This window comes from Leuresthes tenuis, unplaced genomic scaffold, assembly GCF_036924035.1.
Source record: "Leuresthes tenuis unplaced genomic scaffold, fLeuTen1.0.hap1 SCAF_15, whole genome shotgun sequence".
Lineage (NCBI taxonomy): Eukaryota > Metazoa > Chordata > Actinopteri > Atheriniformes > Atherinopsidae > Leuresthes > Leuresthes tenuis.
This window is the reverse complement of record NW_027325369.1, coordinates 23,304,259-23,323,924: the sequence shown is the minus strand read 5'-3', so window position 1 is coordinate 23,323,924 and position 19,666 is coordinate 23,304,259. Positions and strand designations below refer to the sequence as shown.

The 19,666-nt window shown below is 43.5% G+C and overlaps 1 protein-coding gene across 1 annotated transcript; it reads right to left on the bottom strand.

Annotated features, from left to right (window-relative positions):
- Positions 1-6,749: 6,749 nt before the first annotated feature.
- On the bottom strand, positions 6,750-18,880 carry peli2 (pellino E3 ubiquitin protein ligase family member 2). Its single transcript, XM_072365988.1, has 6 exons — positions 18,570-18,880; positions 13,857-13,986; positions 11,692-11,793; positions 10,128-10,325; positions 9,766-9,954; positions 6,750-9,625 (listed from the first exon to the last, which is right to left on the bottom strand). The coding sequence occupies exons 1-6, from the start codon at positions 18,644-18,646 to the stop codon at positions 9,047-9,049; spliced, it is 1,275 nt and encodes a 424-aa protein (XP_072222089.1). The 5' UTR covers positions 18,647-18,880; the 3' UTR covers positions 6,750-9,046.
- Between the last annotated feature and the right edge of the window lie 786 nt (positions 18,881-19,666).

The following is a 19,666-nucleotide window of genomic DNA, read 5'->3' as shown; positions in this document are numbered from 1 at the left end:
TTGTTACTACAATGGCTGCTACACAACTAAGTGTATGTAAAGGTTTGAGATTATATCTGAACAAGATACATGAACTCGTAAATGTCTCTCACAAGTGTCCACATTTCCCAGGTCAAGGGGTTACTTTAATAAAGAAATTGCCCTATTGAACTGATAATAATCCCAGCCCACCATAAATGAGTCTGATCCCTCAGTAAATTGAGCCCTTGGTGAGGTGGAGTGGTGTCAGCACCTAACCAACTCTCTAATCCTCCCCTCCCTCTCACCACCACCCTCACCGTCTAATCAGTCTTGAACACACACATAACACTTACACCCATCCGACACACACAAACCAAAGTACTCACCCTTCCTCGCAGTGGGGCTCAGCCATCTCTTCAGTGTGATGTCACTGCTAATCCAAGCTTGGTTATCCGCCGGGCTGCAGCGCTGGCAGAGGGATGCGGGGAGGAGACGGTAGTGAATTTGGTGGGTGTGTGCTGCAGAGGGGGGTAATCAGGCACGTCATAAAGTCTTTCTTAAACCACCATTTTCATTAACCCCCCCCGCTACATACAAAACTGTATAGCATATGCGTAAATGCTCAATTGAGTCTTAATGTACATGTATTGGAGCTCTGATAGGAAAGATAAAACACAGCTCTGTACACATTCACTGAGCTCTGCAGCTCCCGGTTGAGGCACAGAAGAATCATTAGAGAGCCTGCTGGATTAAACACATCCTCCGAGCCTATCCCATCTACCCCTGTGCATCCACAAAATACAAGGTTTTCATTGACAGCTTGTCCAAAGAGCTGAATTACCCACATTTCTGAGGCCCTCATTCCATATGGCACCACGCTATTAACAAACATAAGTTGACTGTAAAAGCAGATGCATTAGATTCGTTATCTTTTCAGATTGTATGTGAAGTGTGTGATTATCTCTCTGTGTGTTTGCGTGCTGTTGTATGATTAGAGAGTTTTAATGTCCCTGCTCTGGGGATTTGTGGCATAAGATAAGAAAGGGCATTAATGGTGAATTGTGACGGTCCAATGGAGCAAAACTGTTATTCAAAAGGTGCATGTGTCTCCTTTGTTGAGATCTTTTTATGCTAACAATCAACATATTGTCTTGTATTTTTGTTGCAGATGGTTTTTAACTCTGTGCCTTACAAGTGAAAACAGCAGTCACGCATGAGCGCATGAGGCTTATGAGACCACTCAGTGAAATTCCGTCTATTTGGTTTTGTATTTTCCTCACTTTAACAACATATCTGTTTTAATCTTACCTTAAGCATCCTTGAAATGAGGTGTAATCCAGTTAAGACCTTTTGAATCTTCTTCAGAGCCACATTATACCCATTCATCACTCCATAAACATTCTCTGCTAAATGGTAAGAACACTGCGGATAGTCAGAGATATAAAATCACAGTGCTTGTGCCTTTAAAAAGGAGGATCTATGTTTAGTTGGTTCTCCTTGGGTTATAAAGAGTTAAGGCAATCAAGTGTGCATCAAACATTTTAAAAACTATATGATGAAGCATTGTGTTGGCATGCTTTTGGTCCAAAGTGATCTCCTTTTTTCTATGACACTGTTAAATCCTAATTCATAAGGAAATTATGACAATTGCTTACTTTGGCCATTCCAGTCATCAGAGCTCACCTTTGCAAGATTTTGGACTGTTTAACAATGAATCTTGTGAATCTTTTGGAGAATGGGTGGTCCACACACTTGTAGAATGAATGTAAATGAGCACCGACACTGCTCTGGCTGAAAATGATGACCCAACAATGCATTGCAGCTTTTTTTATTTTAATGTGTCACCCATCTGTAAATCGATCTATGCAAAAAAGAAATTCTAACACATAATTAAACTCAGTCAAAGCTCAGTGAAAGGGTAGTTTCACTTTTTTCTACCAAAGAAAATGTGCTTTTACTCCCAAATCCCCCTCTCAGAATTCATCAAGAAAAAAAAAACTCCCTTAATAAGATTTTATTGAGAGGCTTTTGTTATGTTTTTTAGAAACTAAATATTAACCTCAGAAATCGAGAATCATTCAGATTTTAGAACTGCAGGCAGTCAAGATTATCATTTTGTTGTGCAAAATTTATCTTCGACACCTACAAAAGCACAGTAGTTCACAGTAGTTCTTTTTTAAGTTTCACAAAGGAGGTCATACTGGAAGTTTTTCTAAAAGTGAAAGCTGCAAGTCTGGCTAGGTGTCCAAACCTCAAATTTGGGGTGATAAAAAGCAAACAAAACACCCTTCGCATCCAGTGTCAGTCCTGTCAAAACTCCCTGGCTCACATTGAATCATACCTCACTGGGCGTTCTTTCACAATTTCACAGCAATGACAAACACGTACCCCATCACCTCTCTACCCAGGTGCTCCAAGGGTCGGTACTAGTACCACTTCTCTTCGTAATATACACCACCTCTTTGGGCCTGGTCATCCACCTATGTGGCTTCTCATATCACTGCTATGCAGATCATACCCAGCTGTACCAGATGACCCAACAAGCTTTTGGTCCTCCCTGTTCAACAAGAGTTGCAAGAAAACTAGGTATCATGATTGATGGCCTTAAGTGTCCTCTGATCATGCTGCATCTGTCTTTTAGTCATGTTGCTTTGCACTCCAAAATGCAGGAGAAATCAGGCCATACTTGACTCAGTACGGCACGCAGCTCTTGGTATAAGTCGTAGTTATCTCCTGTCACTGCAACGCTCTTCTTGCAAATCTCCCAGCTTGCACAGTGAAGCTCCCACAAATGGTCCAGAATGTGAGTCTGTTTTATTAATCAGACAAAAAAGACACATGTCACTCCATTACACGCTGAAGTTTATTGCCTACACATGGCTGCCTGATTGAAATTCAAGTCACTAATGGCTGCCTCCGGAGTGACTGTGGGGTCTGCACCCAGCAATGCAAACTCAGTCATACAGGCTTATGCTCCTTCTTAACCACTCTGTTCCTCTGAGGAACACTGTCTGATACTTCCAAACCTACACACAAGTTCTCATTTGTGGTTCCACGATAGTTGAGTGAGCAACCAGCACCCTAACACTTACTTGCACAACTGCAGTTGTTCTACTTATACTGTGTGATGTAGATAGATTTATATTGATATACAGCTCAGTGCATAGCCCGGGGTTTCGTATTACACTGCGGCTTGAATGTTGTTATCTTATTTGTAAGTTGCATTGGTTAAAAAGATTTACTAAATGACTAAACATAAACACAAAACAAGCCCACTTTCTAGGGTTATTCAGCAGTGGTCATCTGATCAGGGTCTCTTATGTGTTACAATTTTAAATCCATAGGTGACTGTGCATTTAAGAAGATATCTGCACTGCAAAATATCTGTGTAATAATCTGTGAAGCACTGCAATTGTGTGCTTTTACATGTGCTAAGTAAATGATCATTCTATTATTATTCTGTAAAATGGACATGTATTGAGGTCTTGAACAAGTGAATAAGTCTTCAGACAGATTAATTCTTCTCTGTGATCCTGTTCTCATTACAAGAAGCAGGGGACTCAAACACACATAATAACAGGGCTGACTGCTGTTCCTTTGTAACATGTGGCTACCTAAATGATCCTAAATAAGATAGATGACAAGGATATGGCAAATCATAATCTGCATTTTGCACAATGGAACATAATAGTCTGTAGAGAACAAGGGACGACATACAGAGCTCGCGGTTCCATCGCCTGGAGCAGCACACCTAGTCGAGAGCAATTAAAATGAGAGGATTCAATTTTGTCAAACACCAGGAACCTAAGATAAATCTTGTATCTCATTTTCCAGTGGAGGACACTCCCTCACGTCGGTGCTATCATGTTTGTTATGGTGTTTTTAAGACACAGCTGGCTACTGACAGAGTTGGCAAAACAACCCCCTTCCCCAAATCATGCTAATCCCAGTCATTTCAGTGTGAGACCCAGGGGTGGGGGAGACGCAGAGTCGGGTGAGACTGAATAAAACACAGTCTCAGACTGGAAATTTCTTCAGAGCAGAAGGGGGGAGAGCAAGACAGCACGCCGCTGCATGCTTTCCATGTGGGAGCAATCCACTTACTTGAACTGATAAAGATTTAATTAACACAATACTCTGCAATTACTCCGTAATTAAAGTCATTTGTCCTCTTGTTTGGATGAGTAGGCAAGACGCCACATGTGCCTCTGTAAGAGCAGGAGAGAAAAAAAGGATATGAGGTGCTCAAAGAGGCAAACTCTGCCCCACTTTAATGTTTGAATTTAATGCTTGATTTTCCAAACCTCTTTCCCCAGTATATGTTCTAATGAATGAGCCGCTCTTTAGCCTGTGTTTATTTGCCTTTTATTTGACAACTCATTTGTTATTCATTGAGAAAGTAATAAGCTGAGTAGGCTGAGTACAAAGTATCATCAAGAGCCACATGAAATAGTAAATAGGCCTGATATAATCATAATCCTCTTCCAACTGCACTGCATACAGCTTTGAATTGTAGCGCGACAGAGCTGGCTGCAAGCTAAAGCCGAAAAATACCAAAAGTGTGATGATTTTCAAGAAAAACGTACAGTTGTGTGTGGGGTGTCTCACCCTGAGATGAGATAAAAGAACAATGGACCCAACTCGAAGTAAAACACAAGTGCAATGTGATGAAACCGGGCTACTTAATAAATAGTGACTAACCGCGCAGGACTGAAACAGTGAGGAATTAACAGCACCGTCCAATATTTGCCACTGTGCTGCGGCAGCCCAATTTGCCTGAAGATAAGAAAAAAAAACTCCACTGCCAAGATTATTATTAAGAAACCAGGGAGACAAATGTGTCTTGTGCGCACTGCTGAGGGTTGCCTGTGCCGTTGCTTAATTTTACAGGAGGGGAACAGCACTATCTCTTATTTACAGATGACGATCTGCATATAATTTGGCTCAGTTGCACGCTGGGTAATTGAGGTAAATATCACAGCCTTCAACTTGCCAGCAAAGGTGCCCCACTGATAGCTTGGCACACAGCCTGCAGCCACCTGTGGCATTTCCCATGTTCGGTCTCAGGGCGAGCGGGCTGCAAGGAAACACACAAGTGACGGCAAATGCTGCACCAGCGACATAAAGAGGGTGAAATCATTCGTATTTCACTATTAAGCAAGAGTTTCTATCACTCATCTTTGCTGTTGAAAGAGTCATCAGTCAGGTGGTGCAAAAACAGCCATGTGTGAGTTTTCTGTGATTCTGGAGTGAGGTTGCTATCATATAAGAGAGTTCAAGAATGACACTGAAGTGTTTCAATGACATTGAAATATATTTAGGAGATGCAAATATTCAAGGCAAATGTCACTAACGTGTGTCTCATGAGCCGGTTGGGATGGGCCTGTTGCTGTTCAGCCGTTCTATGTGTGCAGAACATAGAAAGAAAAACTTTTTAGTACAATCACTGTGCAAAAAATTTTTAAAAATGGTTCCGATAAAAGGAAAAGAAAAATGCAATCCTGTGATGTTCTGTGAAAGTGGCGATAAGAGAGCCACGGTTTGTGTATTTATAAAGAGCTGCGTCTGTGCTGCACATGAACCTTTCTCATCCTGCAAAGTGGTTCAAGAAAGAAAGAAAGAAAAAAAAAGATCCACTTTATTTGCATAACCCTGCCCTGCTTAAAGCAGGGGAGCCACCGAGTGATCCCAAAATTAGCATGCTGTCACCTTCGCTGTCTCTTCTGTCATTCAGAAAAACAGGCAAGTGTGCAGACATATGAACCCGTTTCACATCCACTGCGGAAATGTTAATTAAGGAGCATGGCATCCCACAGCTTCAGTCCTCTCCCAGTGCCTAACTGACACGTTACGTGTTTCAATCCCTTTCATGTGCCCTTAGAATAGAGGAGACATGGTCCCGTGTAAATGATGGAGAATGTCACCATCATCATCGTGCTTTTTTTGTATACATATAAAAAATAAAAAAATGAAAGATTGCAAACAACTGCACATATTCGGGCATTTCTTGTGCATCACGCGAGGACTCGGATAGGAAATAAAAGCACTTTATAATTAATTAGGCTGCATCAGTAAAGACATGCAGACTGTGAGATTCATCAGTAAGACCTTCACATTTATAGCCAACATGCTTCTCTTCCATTTGCCTAATTGCACAAACACAGGATCTGGATTCATCTACAGGCGTGCCAATTTAGATTATTCTGTTTCTCATGCGTTTGTGTGATGAATTCATATACACATCAAACTTTCATTTCTCTGCTCTGTAGCTACAGGACGCCTCGGGCTCAGTGGTTTGATGGGCAGGGCGCAGTGCCAACAGCGCCATTGTTGAGGAAATAGTGCCCTCCTGTGGCTTCGGGGAGAAGGTACCCACTGAATACTGATACCCGAGCAGTCGATGATCCCGATAAGACAGAACATGAAATGTGAATAAAACAGACTTCAGGAAAATTGGCTCTTATCTCGGCTCTCATGGAGCCATCAGAATTCAGTCATTTTAGCAACCGAGATAGGAGGGAGTGCTCACACACAGGAATGATGAAACACATGTGTAACTATGATTAAACATTACCGCTGCGTTGGGTGTGTGAACACAGAGCAGGCATCTGGAGTTCAAAAGCGAAAGCTCGAGAAAAAAAAAGAAAAAAGGAAACAACAAATCCTCTTCAAATGCACACAGCCTTTTAAATCAGTGGATCAAATGGCCCCCGAGTCCCAAGGCATTACCCACAAGTATAAAATACAAGCCGACTGTCAGAGGAGAGAAATCAACTCAGAGCAGCGTGTTTTCAAAAAAATATTTTATTCTCTGCAAAGGAGGCATTGGGAGCATCAGTGTGTTCTATGGCTTGAGTACAGAGCTCCTGTAGAAGACAATTTCATAGAACAAGCCCTTGGGTGCACTGCGAGCCCCACCCATGTTTACCAAGGAGGAATGTTTGAGGCAGCTACTCTGCAGCTGTTACAGAACACAGTCGAAAGCAACGGGCACAGTGTTTGAGCTTAAAGTGTTAGAAGGGAATGCTACCGTACAGTAAGAGGCTCAGTGCATGACCCCGCGTGGCAGTTACATAAAATGTGCAGGAATCAAGTCGGTGCTAATTGGTGTGGAAGAAGGGTGACGCTGTTGACATTTTGGAAAAAAAAAAGAATGTTTCTCTGAGGAGGGAACCAAAAAGAGAAACACCCCAGCAGTCCTCCGCTGCTGCTGAAATCTCATCTTCTCTTTTGACAAGTCAAGGAGCCCCTCATCATGGCAGATTCTGCCCCTCAGCGCTACCTGAATGAAAGAAAACTCCACTGCTGTATGAGGAACATTACCCCCCGAATGTCAGAATTTGAATGCTTTGCTGTTTTTGATAAACTAGTGGCAGGACTGACTAAACTACACATGCACACCGTCTGGTAAGCCATCCTCACAGAAGAACGCACAGATTCTGTCCCAGATTCCTCTGCTACTTTGTTGTGGACAACTTGACTCATCTACACACAATGGAACTTACTAAATTTGGCATGGAGCGAGAGAATATCATTGTTCCCACTGAGCTACAGAACAGCCTTTTACTGTAATCCAGAGCTGTCAACATTCCATCACAGCAGCAGTTTGGGTTTAGGCTTGTTTCCAGAAACACTTTGGAGAAAGAGTGGCCGTTACATCTTGCGTGTGGAGAGAAAACAGCGCCTCCTTATATTTGGTATAATCTCTGGATGCTGCTGCGAATGTGCCCAGGGTTGACAGCGAACAAATCATTGGATCAGACCCAGCGCGGGATAAAGCTAACAACAGTGCAGAATGAACACAGAACACGTGTGTGAGGCTGGGACGCCAACACGCTCGCTCACAAGCAGGTGTTGTTGGTGCACACGGCTGCAGAGCCCCGGTGTCGTATCTAACTGCAAGCAGGCCTCAACCCATACTAAGCAAGCAGGTCATATCATTTGAGCACCATCACCGAGGAGAGTTCATGTATTTCAGTACATTCATTGAGAAACCCTGCGACCTTGTTTTAGCTCCTGTGTTGTCTCCGTTAGCGTTCTGCGTGGTGGGCCAGATCGAAAAAAAGGAGGTTGGGGTGAAATGATGCAGGGCAATTTGATCCGCCCAAGGGCACCCACACAGTCTATCATCTCCCCCCCCCCCCACACATACACACAAAATCACACGCACACTCCAACATTCTCACACACACATTATATATGAAGGAGAAAAATATATTACCATTTGCATTACAAAACAGTACAAGGGCCTCAGTGTAGTAAAATACCACTTGTGTCAGAATCCATGTGGGCAATCAACTCCTCATGTCTTCTGTATGCAAAACTATCTCTCATTTTACCTTCAACAAAATATCTTTGCTCATTTATGAAAAATATTCCCACAGTTAACTGGGATTCTAGGCACTGGATTATATCTCTGTACACAAAAGTCCGCTCGGTAAATGGAAGCCACCTCTAGAGAACTACACGATTTGGATGCCTTTGAGAGTTGACAGCCAAAAGGCCGATGGGGAGCATTCAACAATTTAGCCGTTACTAAAACCCAAGTTCCTCCTGGCTTTTCTCCCAGCCAACAGTCCAGCTGTCTGGCTCTGTAAAAACTTTGTCCGTGGTCTGTTAGGAACTGAACCATACATCCTCTCCGCGTTTTCTTTCCCAACAGACCCAGCTACACCAGCTCCATTTTTTTTCCTTCACTCTGATTCATAAGATAATTCAGTCGATTCCTCCTTCAACCTTACTTTCACAGCACTCTGGTGAAAAGCCAGCAGGTATTGTAGGTTACACAGCCCAATGCTGGAGTCCTGGCTGGTTAGGACAGCTGAAACAGTATTTCATTCTGGAGGAGTCAGGTATTTGAGGTTCAATGTGCTCCACAACTCTGTAAATCCAAAAAAAAAAAGGCCCCTGAACAATCTGTAATGGCTCTCTGTTGTGTCGAATCCACAGCAAATGACCAGAACTTAGACTGAATCCATTCCATGGCTGGCTTACACGAACAAAAGAAAGCACAAATAATCTGAATAGTTTCACAGCATGTTGTTATTCCCGTTTGCTCCTCATTGCTGGAGCAGGTCCCTGCAGCTCAGTCCACGGGGCCCTGGAAGATTAGCTTGGAACAGCCCTGAGTGAGGCTGAGCTGGGAGGCGCAGAAAGGGCAGGCGGCGTGGAAGGCGTGGGTGCCGTGGGGCAGAGGGATCTCCAGCCAGTACTTGACCGACTTCTCTGAGCACACGTGTCCGCACGGCACAAAGGCGTGTGTGGGTGCACCTGTGTCCACGTAGAAGGCTGGCTCACAGCCCAGCCACAGCGGAACGTAGGGCCCCACCACGCGGCACATGGGACACTCTCGCTGGGTGTTGGGCTCCTGCTCTGAACGGTGGCCCCAGTTGTGGTAACCGTGCACATGGCCACATGCCAAGTAAACCCAAGGCTGCTTGTCCTCAAGCGATGAGAGGGCACGACTGCGTTGCATGCTGGGAAAGGCAAGGGTATTGAGACCTACAGGGCACTGAGGACGTGCTGCATTGATCTCCTGCCTGAGAGCCTCCAGGTGCTTCTGGGTGGGAGTGTGAAAGAGGCCCTCTGCGGTGCGCCACAGCAGAGTGGCGCCACACAGATCCACGAGGGAGCCGTCCTGCAGTATGTTACTCTCATTCTCCACCTGTGAAGAGTGATTCAGCAGAAATGCATTTACTTACAAACTGAGAACAATGAACAAAGAACTGCTGGTGCAAAGTGGATAGTTAAGATGTGAAACACTGGTACAGTTTTCAGACATGCTGCACGCTGGAAGATACTGACCAGTTTTCCTGGGGTCTGTGCTGAGCGGGTCTCTCTCAGTGTGTAGACGTCCCCACACACAGAAATCTCTCTCCAAACGCCAGGCTTGGACTCTTCCATGAACCCCCCCTTAGGGTGCATCACCAGCACCCCGTTGGTTGTTAGGCCGTCCATGTGACCGTCGGGGTTTTTCCATTTTGCAGCTTTTTCCTGTGGCCAACACAAGGCAAAGTTGACGGTGATGCAAACGGACGTTTCCACTTTTGACACGACAAAGAAAAAGATCTAAAAAGCTCTAAAACTAAACATGTAATCTCAAATCTTAAAAGACAGCCTAAGTAGAGATACTGTAGAACCACGATGGTACACTGGCTAGTAATTACCCCAAGGAAGATGTTTTTAGATGAGTCGAAGCCGGCTGCATAGATGCGAGCAGTGAAGGGCGGGTGGCGTTCACAGACAACTCGGCAGGCAAAGCGGGAGATGGTGCTCTGTGTGATTGGGGTATCCTCTCCCTCGTGGCCTCCTGCTATCGTGTCAGTCACAACAAAATCTATGGGACTCTCAGTGGAACGTCCAATCTGGACCCAAAAAAACCCAAAGACACGATTCAGTAATTACTCCACATGGTGCGATTTCGTTATATTGACTAATTACAGACATAGATATGGGGCAGTTATCGTCACTGCCTGCTAACATCTGAACTACATTGGGAAAAGTTTAGCCTGATTCAAGGCTCACAACCAATTTCAAATGATTTCAAGTCATATTTGACGGCTCTAGACTGCATTCAGATCAATTTTAGCACCTGGGCTACATTCAGAATGTGGTTTGGGATTGTTCTGTTGAAATAAGTGTTGGGGAGAGCTGACAACACATTTATTTAGTGGTTTTATGGATGTGGGATCCATCATTCCATAAGGAATTCAAGGTTTTGATTCATCTGTTCTAAGGACAGTTTTTCTGCCTCCAGATCATGCGAGCCTGCAGCACTTCTGCCTGCTTATATACATTTTTGATTTCTTTTCGGTCTTAGTTACCTCACGATCAATTTCAGCGACATCTCACGAAATAGTAGCGAATGCAAAACATAAAATAGTTCATTTCAAGGTTTTTTTCTGGGTGGTTCCATTATGAAAGGACTATATTAAAGCCCCCATCATGTAGCGAACCCCTCTCTAGGACGTTCTTTTTCATAACCAGTTGTTTAACTGTAGAAAACGGACCGTTTGTTGTTCAAATTCAAAATCTTTGCTGAGAAACAAATATAAAACACAAAGGATGTGCAAATCACTGTATTCTGATTTCATTTTGATGATACAGTCTCACAACTTGTTTGGAAGTAGGTTGGTAGATACATACATTAAGGAAACAGGTTGACAAGCTGATTAAAAAACAACACAAAATATATTTCCTCTTTCATTTCCCCATTTTGTTTCTCAACTGAAAATGTCCCACAGTCCTGCTTTTAGAACAACTCTTTCCTCTCTGCTGAGCCTTTGTTTCCACTGTTGTTAAACACCACATGGACACAATATGGGGCTGAATGCGAGGCACGTGTCCCTCTTGTCATCACCTCCTGACTGTGCATTCACATTAATGCTACAGGCCGAGTGGCGCTGACATTGCAGACGGGGCACATGTGCTCCTTGGAGGATTGTACGGTTGAGTAAGACAAAACAAGTCCAAAGTTCAGTCTGTTAAACCAAGGCTAAACTTGTTTTTTTCATTGCTTATTGCAGCTGACGAACGTGAGGTTGAGATCATTGCATCATCATATACGGAACTACACCAAATATCTCTGGGGAATGACCAGCGAATGTGGGAGAAAACGAACAAACAAACAAAAAAGAAGATCACAAAACAGCTTCAGAAAATCAGAATGGATGAGTAAGAAAAGTAACTGTTAGCTAAAGTGTGTACCAGTCTCACAGAGCTGACATTTACCTGAAACATGTCTGTGTCTTTATCATGGCTGTACTCCACCACCACCGTCTGGTTCCTGGACAGTGTGTAGGAGATGCTGTGTTGGCCTTTACAGTTCACAGCCTGAAAGACGACAGCAACTCGTTACACTGTGACACGATGCTAAACCACAACTAGCTCGCAGCCTTGAAGGTCGACGGGTGAGCACAGGACGAGCAAAGCGGCGGTTTTCTTGTTTCAGCGAAGTCGGAGGAAAACCTTTGATGTTTTGTTTCTTGTGTGGCATTGAACACTGGAGCTTGAACAGATTCACCAACAGGAACTACACAAAAAAACAACAAGGCACGAGAAGGAAAAAACCCAACCCTACAAATAAAACTCACGGCAGTTAATCAATCACTCGTATCCTGAGATTCAACAGCAACTTTACTGCTTGTTGGAAGGAAACTTGAAATTGTGCCAATTGTCACTTTATACATTTTTTTCCCCGGCTAAAACTAAAGCAAAAAAAAATAAATTCCTTTATTGCGTTAACTAAACACAGACTGTGGCTGAACTTCTGGAAAAGGAACAGAAAGCGCCTGTAAAGTCACATTCCCATGACAGTGACGATAAAGTGCCCCCTGGCCTCAGTTAGCACAAGTTCTCCTACCAGCTGAACTGCCAGTCAGTGCACCGAGGGAGTGTGTGTTACAGCCAAGCTCTCATCAACACTTCACCACATGCCACTATCATCTGGCTCTTATCTGCAAATTCCATTTCCCAAACATCCCCCTTCTGTGTCACGTGCAAGCGGGAAAGAGGGAGGGAGCCAGGGAAAATGGGTCATCGGAGCTGCCACGCTCTGCTGTAACATCAGAGACAGACGGGGACAAATGTCATCATCCCATGCAGTCCTGACTCGACTGCGTCGCCACAAACAAATCTTGCTCCACCTGTTCGACAGCTAAAAGAAGTCCCCGCACGCTCTGAGCGGAGAGACATATATTTAAATAAACACCCGCCCCCTCCCTGAGACGACAGAGTCAAAGTAAGAAGGGCTTGAATAGAAAGCTGGCAGCGGCATCATGGGAGCTCCTCATTATCTGTCATGAACACCAGAGTGTGCACAGACACGTGAGCTTCCCTCTCAGCCTCGGATCACTCTCAGTTCATTCGTAGGCTGCACTGTGAGGGAGCAAGTGTGGGCTGACAGTCTCCTCTACAGGGAGATAAATGGCTTCTTTCATTTACCTTCTTTAGTGTTTGATAAATCTAATTGCTATCCCTCCTAAAATTGAACTCACCACCCCGCTTGTCTCCTAAGGATAGCTATTTTTGACTCTGTGCACAGCCAGGGATGGGAGTGTGGGCCAACTGCAACAACTCAATTCTCAATTTACCCTCCTTATTCCGAGGCCTGGTACCAGGATGGCAGAGAGGAACAGTGTTAAAAGGGGAAGAAGGAGACAGCGGTTCCCATTGCAGAAACAGCCGTGGACAAATGTCACGTACTGCTGCGTTGTGCAACATCCAATGCAACACCCTTTTATGATGTCGCCTACAAAATGAAATAAACCACTGCAGACCAAGTTTTAGCTCAAATTCCTCTGAAATAAAGCACTATGTTTGCCATTAAGAGACTTCTTTCACAGTAGAACCTCTAAGCAGATACCAGGAGTCATGTTCCACAGGGTGATAGTAACCTGAACCAGAGATGCTTGGGCGAAAGAGCTTGACCAATAAGAAACACCTGAAATAATAGCCAAGGGTGCAGGGGTAAGCAGGTCCTTTTTCAGCAGTTTTGCTTTGGCATCAAAGGGAGGAATGCAAGAAGCCAAATGTGTTGCACTGGAGATGGCGTTTTCCGCCGGCCTCCCTGGTCCGAAGAGAAGCTATGAGGCAAAGCTAAGAAACTACAGTTAAAAGTCAACATCGAGGTCTGCCAACAATAACATTAAATGCTCAGCAGCACGTCCAGAAAGCAACTGAGATCACCAAGAGGTCCAAGAGTCCGTTCACAGCGCTCATAATCTGAATCTAATTCAAATCAACTTTAAACATTCAGAGCGACCTAAGAGAAATGCTCGTCTTTACATTTTCTTGTGCATTTTTGTCTAAAATATACATCAAAAGACAAGCAGACAGTTGTTCGTTCCCACTGGGAGTCTGTTCGTTGAGTTGTTCATTCATCCTTTGTTCCATACCTTGCAATCCTGGGGTGTGTTGAGGATGTGCACCGTGCTCGGCTTAACACCATTGGCTTTGGTCCTCTTGTATAGCGCAAATCTGCTTTTTCGTCTACCCCGATCTCCATTGGGCAGGGAGCCATTGTACCTGTCACAGAGAGGGTTGGGGTGCACAGCAGATCCACAGTTATTTTCGTTGCTTTTTGTCTGGATGAAAATGCAAAGAGTTTTTGTCGCTGACAAGAGATGTGTGTAATGAGATTTACAGGCAAAATTCTTGTAATCATATAACAAGTACACACGGAGATTTAGAAACATTTGCCTTTTGAAAGGGAGCTTTTCCACCCATTACATCACTGGCAATCAAATACACCATATTAGTAATCTAAGCGTCACCTTGGATAATGTTTTCATTACACAACGCACGCTGGTGCTGGTGATTTCAGTGAGCGAGCGCTGTGTAAACTGCAGCTGTTGTTTTGCTCTGGGTCCCAGGTGGGAGAATATTTTAAGATGCCTGTCAGGTTTGCTATCACTTTGGGAACGCACAGGCTGGGCGGTGAACTCGTTCGCACGAACGTTTTCTCAAAACAAAACGCATGATACCGAGAGCTCTAATTTCAAAGCCTCATCAGAAAAGCATCTGAAATCCCGTGTTTCCTAATCACCGAATGCCAGATTCCAGGTCAACCCTCCATTCTGCTTGTGAGACCCTCGCCTCGGCTGCTCCTTGTGAATGGAGAAGCCCCTTCCGGTAAGACTGCTCCTCTCTCTGTCCACCAGCTGGTTCATACAGCTGGGACACCCCATGCTTTCCTCCCATCCAACACACAGGCCTTCTGTCGCACCCTCATATGTAACCACACAGAACTAAACAGCTACTTTGTCCAGCGGAAAATATTTCCATCCCACGCCTCAGCTTTGCACAGCGATGCATCAGAGGAAGCAGATTCTACCGACCACAATGCAATCAGACTGCTCTCCTCTTTGTTTTCACATAAAAGCAACAGAGCTTCCTTCTGCTCCTCCCTACCTCCCTCCCAAGCTCGTCCACCTGTCCCATGTCTCCACACGGCTGGCCAGGCACGGAAACACATGGTCCCAGTCAGGACAGTGCACAAAGCTGGCCTGCAGGACAAGCCACCCACAGAGAGCCAGAGAGGCACTGGACGATTCTGTGGACTAACTCTATCTAAAACACTGAGAGAGCGGAGGTGTAAAAGGGCAAAATAACAATGTCTTTCATATGTTTAAAACATTGCAAACACCCTAAGTCTTCAGGTTTTACTGCTCTTATGCTGATTGTCAAATAATGGTTTTCTTTCAGTGGGTTAAGACAAAAAAAAAGCCCAGAACAGAGGATAAGCCTAAATTAAATAGACAAAAAAAAAAACAGATGGGATATGAATACTGAACTCTCTTTTAATAAACCACTAATCAGTGTACAAACCCTTTACAACTGTCATCTTAGACTTACCCTTGACCCCCCCTCCTAAATAAAGGCCATCTGGGCCTATATTGTTTAGATTTATACTCTGTCTACTTGCTGCCTCCTTGCGCCTGAATGTCTCACATGAACCACACGCTTAGATGAAATGCAAACTAGCACCTTTATCGTGTTGAATTCTACTGCAGAAATTAACCAGCAAGTAATGCGACACGCTCGTTCAGTTGATTCATCTGAAAAACAACATTATTTCATCCAGGAACTGCAGTCATCACATTAGCTAAGACAGACTCTTTAAAGGAGCACTCCAACTAATTGTGATCACTTTCCCTTTTGACCCGTGCCAGACAGAGAGCGGATTTACCTTCCAATACTTAGGAGCGGGGATTAGAAGACTCTGGCGAATCGCGTACCCTCCAGGGTTGCGGTAAGGAACCAAAAGCACCTCCTACCTCTTCAGTTAACATGAACGTCGAGTGTTTACAGAATGAGGAAGAAATATGCTGAGGAGTTGTAACAGTCATTAGCATGACAGGAAGGCATGGGTGGTCTTTTAGGGCCACAGAAGTGAGATGACAGCCATTTCAGTCTTCCAGGTAGGTCAATCTAAACTGTAGAACTGCATCATAAGTGAGGGCGCATGAGTCAACTGAGTCAGATTCAGCTAAAATACACTTATTCTTAGTCACTGCCTTAAAGATAAAGGGACAGCTCTTCCTCTTTGATGAAAGAGACTTCTAAGGAAGGAATCGGGTCACAACAACCAGTGGAAGCCTGTACCAATGATAAGTTGATTTGTACACTTCCTTTACTGAGCAGTTCTTTATGGCAAATGTAGAAAGTTCAATCAATAGGCCTAGTCTCTGAGCCACAATGAACAGAGGAAGCTGAGGAAAGGCAAAGACTTAGTCCTGATCAATCCATCCTTTCATTTCCAAGATACCCATGCAGCCCCCCTTAGACTTCCCTCCTTTCACTGACCAGCACCAAGCCAATCTACCCCAGCAGAGATGGAGGGCAGCCATGCAAGTAATAAGAGCCACCACGGTCATGGCAACAAACCACCGAGGGAACTGCTGCTCAAACAAGCTTTGTTCCATGCTGTCAGCTATCTTGCCTACCATCAGTTTTATCAATGGGATGTGATGTCATGGCAGTGATTATACACCCGTCACATCTGATTCACATATGTGTCTTCGTGTCGCGACAGAGAACAAAAGTACCAGCTTCGAACATTGCACATGCTCAGTCTGGGGTAATAAGCAGTCAGCACTACTTTTGTCCCTTATAATAAGCAATATGGCTGTGAATGTACGGGTGGAGAATAACGACAAAACAACACTACTCTTTGTGTCTCTGTGTATAACCTTCACACAACTCCCTGCAAGTGTCTAAAACGAACCTCGTAAAAGTTTGATTTAAACTGCAGAAACCCTTATTATTGTCAATTATGTTGAAAACAAAGCAGTAACATATTTTAGTCCATGGCAAGACGAGACGTGCAGTAATGCAGTTTAAGCATGGCGTCATTTTTAAAAAAAAAATATAAATGTGTTGGTTAAGGTATCGATACAAACCATGGACAACTAATCCACTTATTGTGATAATAAATGAGTGATCATTTGTTTTCCTGTTGCAAAAGTGCTAAACCGTGATTAGAGCTTCCCGGGGTTTGGCAAGAGTTTCACATCCTTGTGAAATTAGTGGATTTTTTAGGCTGGTCGAGAGAGACCGAAGTTTGATGATGCAATTATGGGCCTCAGGAGACCACAAATGTAACTTATTCAACTACTTAAAAAGAAAGATGCTACTCTAAACCTTCAGATCATGTATACATTTCTTGCCCCTCTGCAAAAAAAAAAAAGAAAAAGAAAAAATTAGCACATCCAAGACTGTCATGGAGATCCAGATGTGATCCAGATGCACTCACTGACAGTTCTTTGGTTCCCTGACTAACCAGTCAATAAAAGATAAAAGATTTTAGAATAAGCTTCCGTGTGAGGTAATATAAACATTTGCATGCCACTGCAACTTGTCATAACTTCGACATCAGATGCGCTCTCAAACTTTAGCCGGATATCTTCATCGCCTATTGTGACGATGACATAAATAGCTGACTTATTTTAAAGGAGTACAGTGGAAACAAGAGGAAAAACAATATATCTATGGTTTTTCAGCCCACTGTATAAGGAAAATCTGTCAACACATGGATTTGTTCATTAAAATAAACACATTACAACATTGTTCAACCTGACAGTGGCTTCACATTTTATCCTTTTAAAAAATTCATTCAATGATGTCATCAGCTATAAGACTGCATTGCTGAGTTCTGTAAGTGGGCAGAATAAAGCTGAGGGCTGCGATGACTGAGCATTCTTTCACTGTGATAACTTGTCATGTAAATTACAGCATTCCAAATTTTTCTGGGGACCTCATGGAAGTATCTGGCCCCACTTTAGAACCACCAGTTCCTACAGTGGTACGGCCCAGTTCATTGTTCACCTTTACTTAAAATGGGTCATCTGACCAATGACTCACACAACTGATATGTGTCTAATTGTATGTGCTTGACTCGAGCCAGGAACGGTCTTTCGCAAATGATCAATGTGAAAGGCCTTTATTTACATGCCTCATTCTTCATCCCAGGGTTGGTGAATGTAAACACACCGACCTCTGAGTTTAAAGACGAAACGTATGTATTTTGGACACGTCAAATGTGCGCGTACCAACAGAAGTCAGTGCGGTCTAAGCTTGTGTTAGCAGAAAAGGAAGGAGCCTGGGGCCTGGGGGTGGGGACCATCACGACTTCCGAATTCCAGAAACCCCACGAATCCAACTTCAAGGCAGGGAGAAGTGCTCCGGTTAGAGCTGCCGAGCATGAGATCTGTCCATTCGGGTAACAAAAGTTGCTCTGAACGGCGCTAATCTGCACAGGTTGTTATATTTATGACGGAGCGAAACGTCGACTCCAACTCTGTAAAACGACCATGTACACAATTCTTACTGCGCACGTGTCTGGTTTGTGGAGTAACGTGAGCTCGTAAATTTCTAAAAATGACGGTCACCACGACTATAAGCAATGTAGCTTAAGTTGAAATGGACCGATGCTTTTTACAGAAATAAAGAACTGCTGATTTACAGTTTTCAATGACTTGCCGTCACGTAGCTAAGTTAGCTAAGTGAGTGCCCTCTTGGGAAACTTTTAACATAGACCCTCGCTTTCTCTTTCTCGTGCCTATGAAGTACAACGACTATTGTATAGTCATTACAAGTGCTTAACTTACCCCAGTACCACCAGTTCTCCGTATTTCACTGGATCTTTGGACGGGGCGCAGTGCTCCTCTTGGCTTGACGAAAACATGAGGCTTCTGGCTTCGCTGTGTTACGTTAGCTATACAGTAATAACTGGCTCACAAATTACCAGCACTCCCCTAAAAATAAACGAAGTGCTCACATTTCATATAGTAACAGCATATGTATCGATATTCACACCAGTCCAGATTTTTTTGGAACAAACTGCTTTCAAACTTCCTTAGCGTGACATTGCGAAATGTAACTTACTTGGCGGTTGAATCCGCTCTAAAGCAGATACAAAAACAGCGAAGAGCAGGGCCGGAATGTACCATTCACTTGTTCTTGACTTTGTGTAGGGGGGGTGGTCTTACAAACTCGTTTTTTATACCATTTGCCTGGTGAAAAATTGCTGTTTATTGTTATATAAAGTTTTTAAATCGCACCATTACAGTGGTTTGCGGTTAATTTGTTCCTGAGTGAACAAGTTATTAAAGCGAATTTGTAACATTTCTACTCTACTGCCCCTTCCAATGTTAATGGGTCGACACTTCTGTTATGTAAACAAAGAGTACAATCTGGGGATTCTTAAAGGGAAAATACTTTTTTCTGATTTATTTTCACTGTTTTCAGTTTGTCATAATAAACTAAGGGTTTATATATATATGTATGTGTATGTGTCCTACGATTACAAGATTCAAAGCTGTTTCAGAAATCTTAAGCATCATACGTTTTTATAAATTTTATAAATTTTCGCTGACCTAAGTCAGCTCACTGTAGAGGGGATAGTAAAAGTGGGAACCACATGTTGAAAAATAATCCTCCTGGTATGTTTCCTGGCTGAGTGAAACGGTGGGGAGATCTGATTTTGTCAGTGACCCCCTTGAGCTCTTGAGAAGCTTTATTTGATTAGCGCTTTGTTGCAGTTTGCTAATACATGTGGTTGATTATGCAACCTTATGACATCATTATTCATCTGTGTGCTTTGAAATAGTATTGGCACATAATCATTGCTCTTTTTGATTCCTTTAATTTAGTTTTCTTCTATTTCCTGGAAGCAGGTTTACATCTATAGCTCACTCTGTAACTT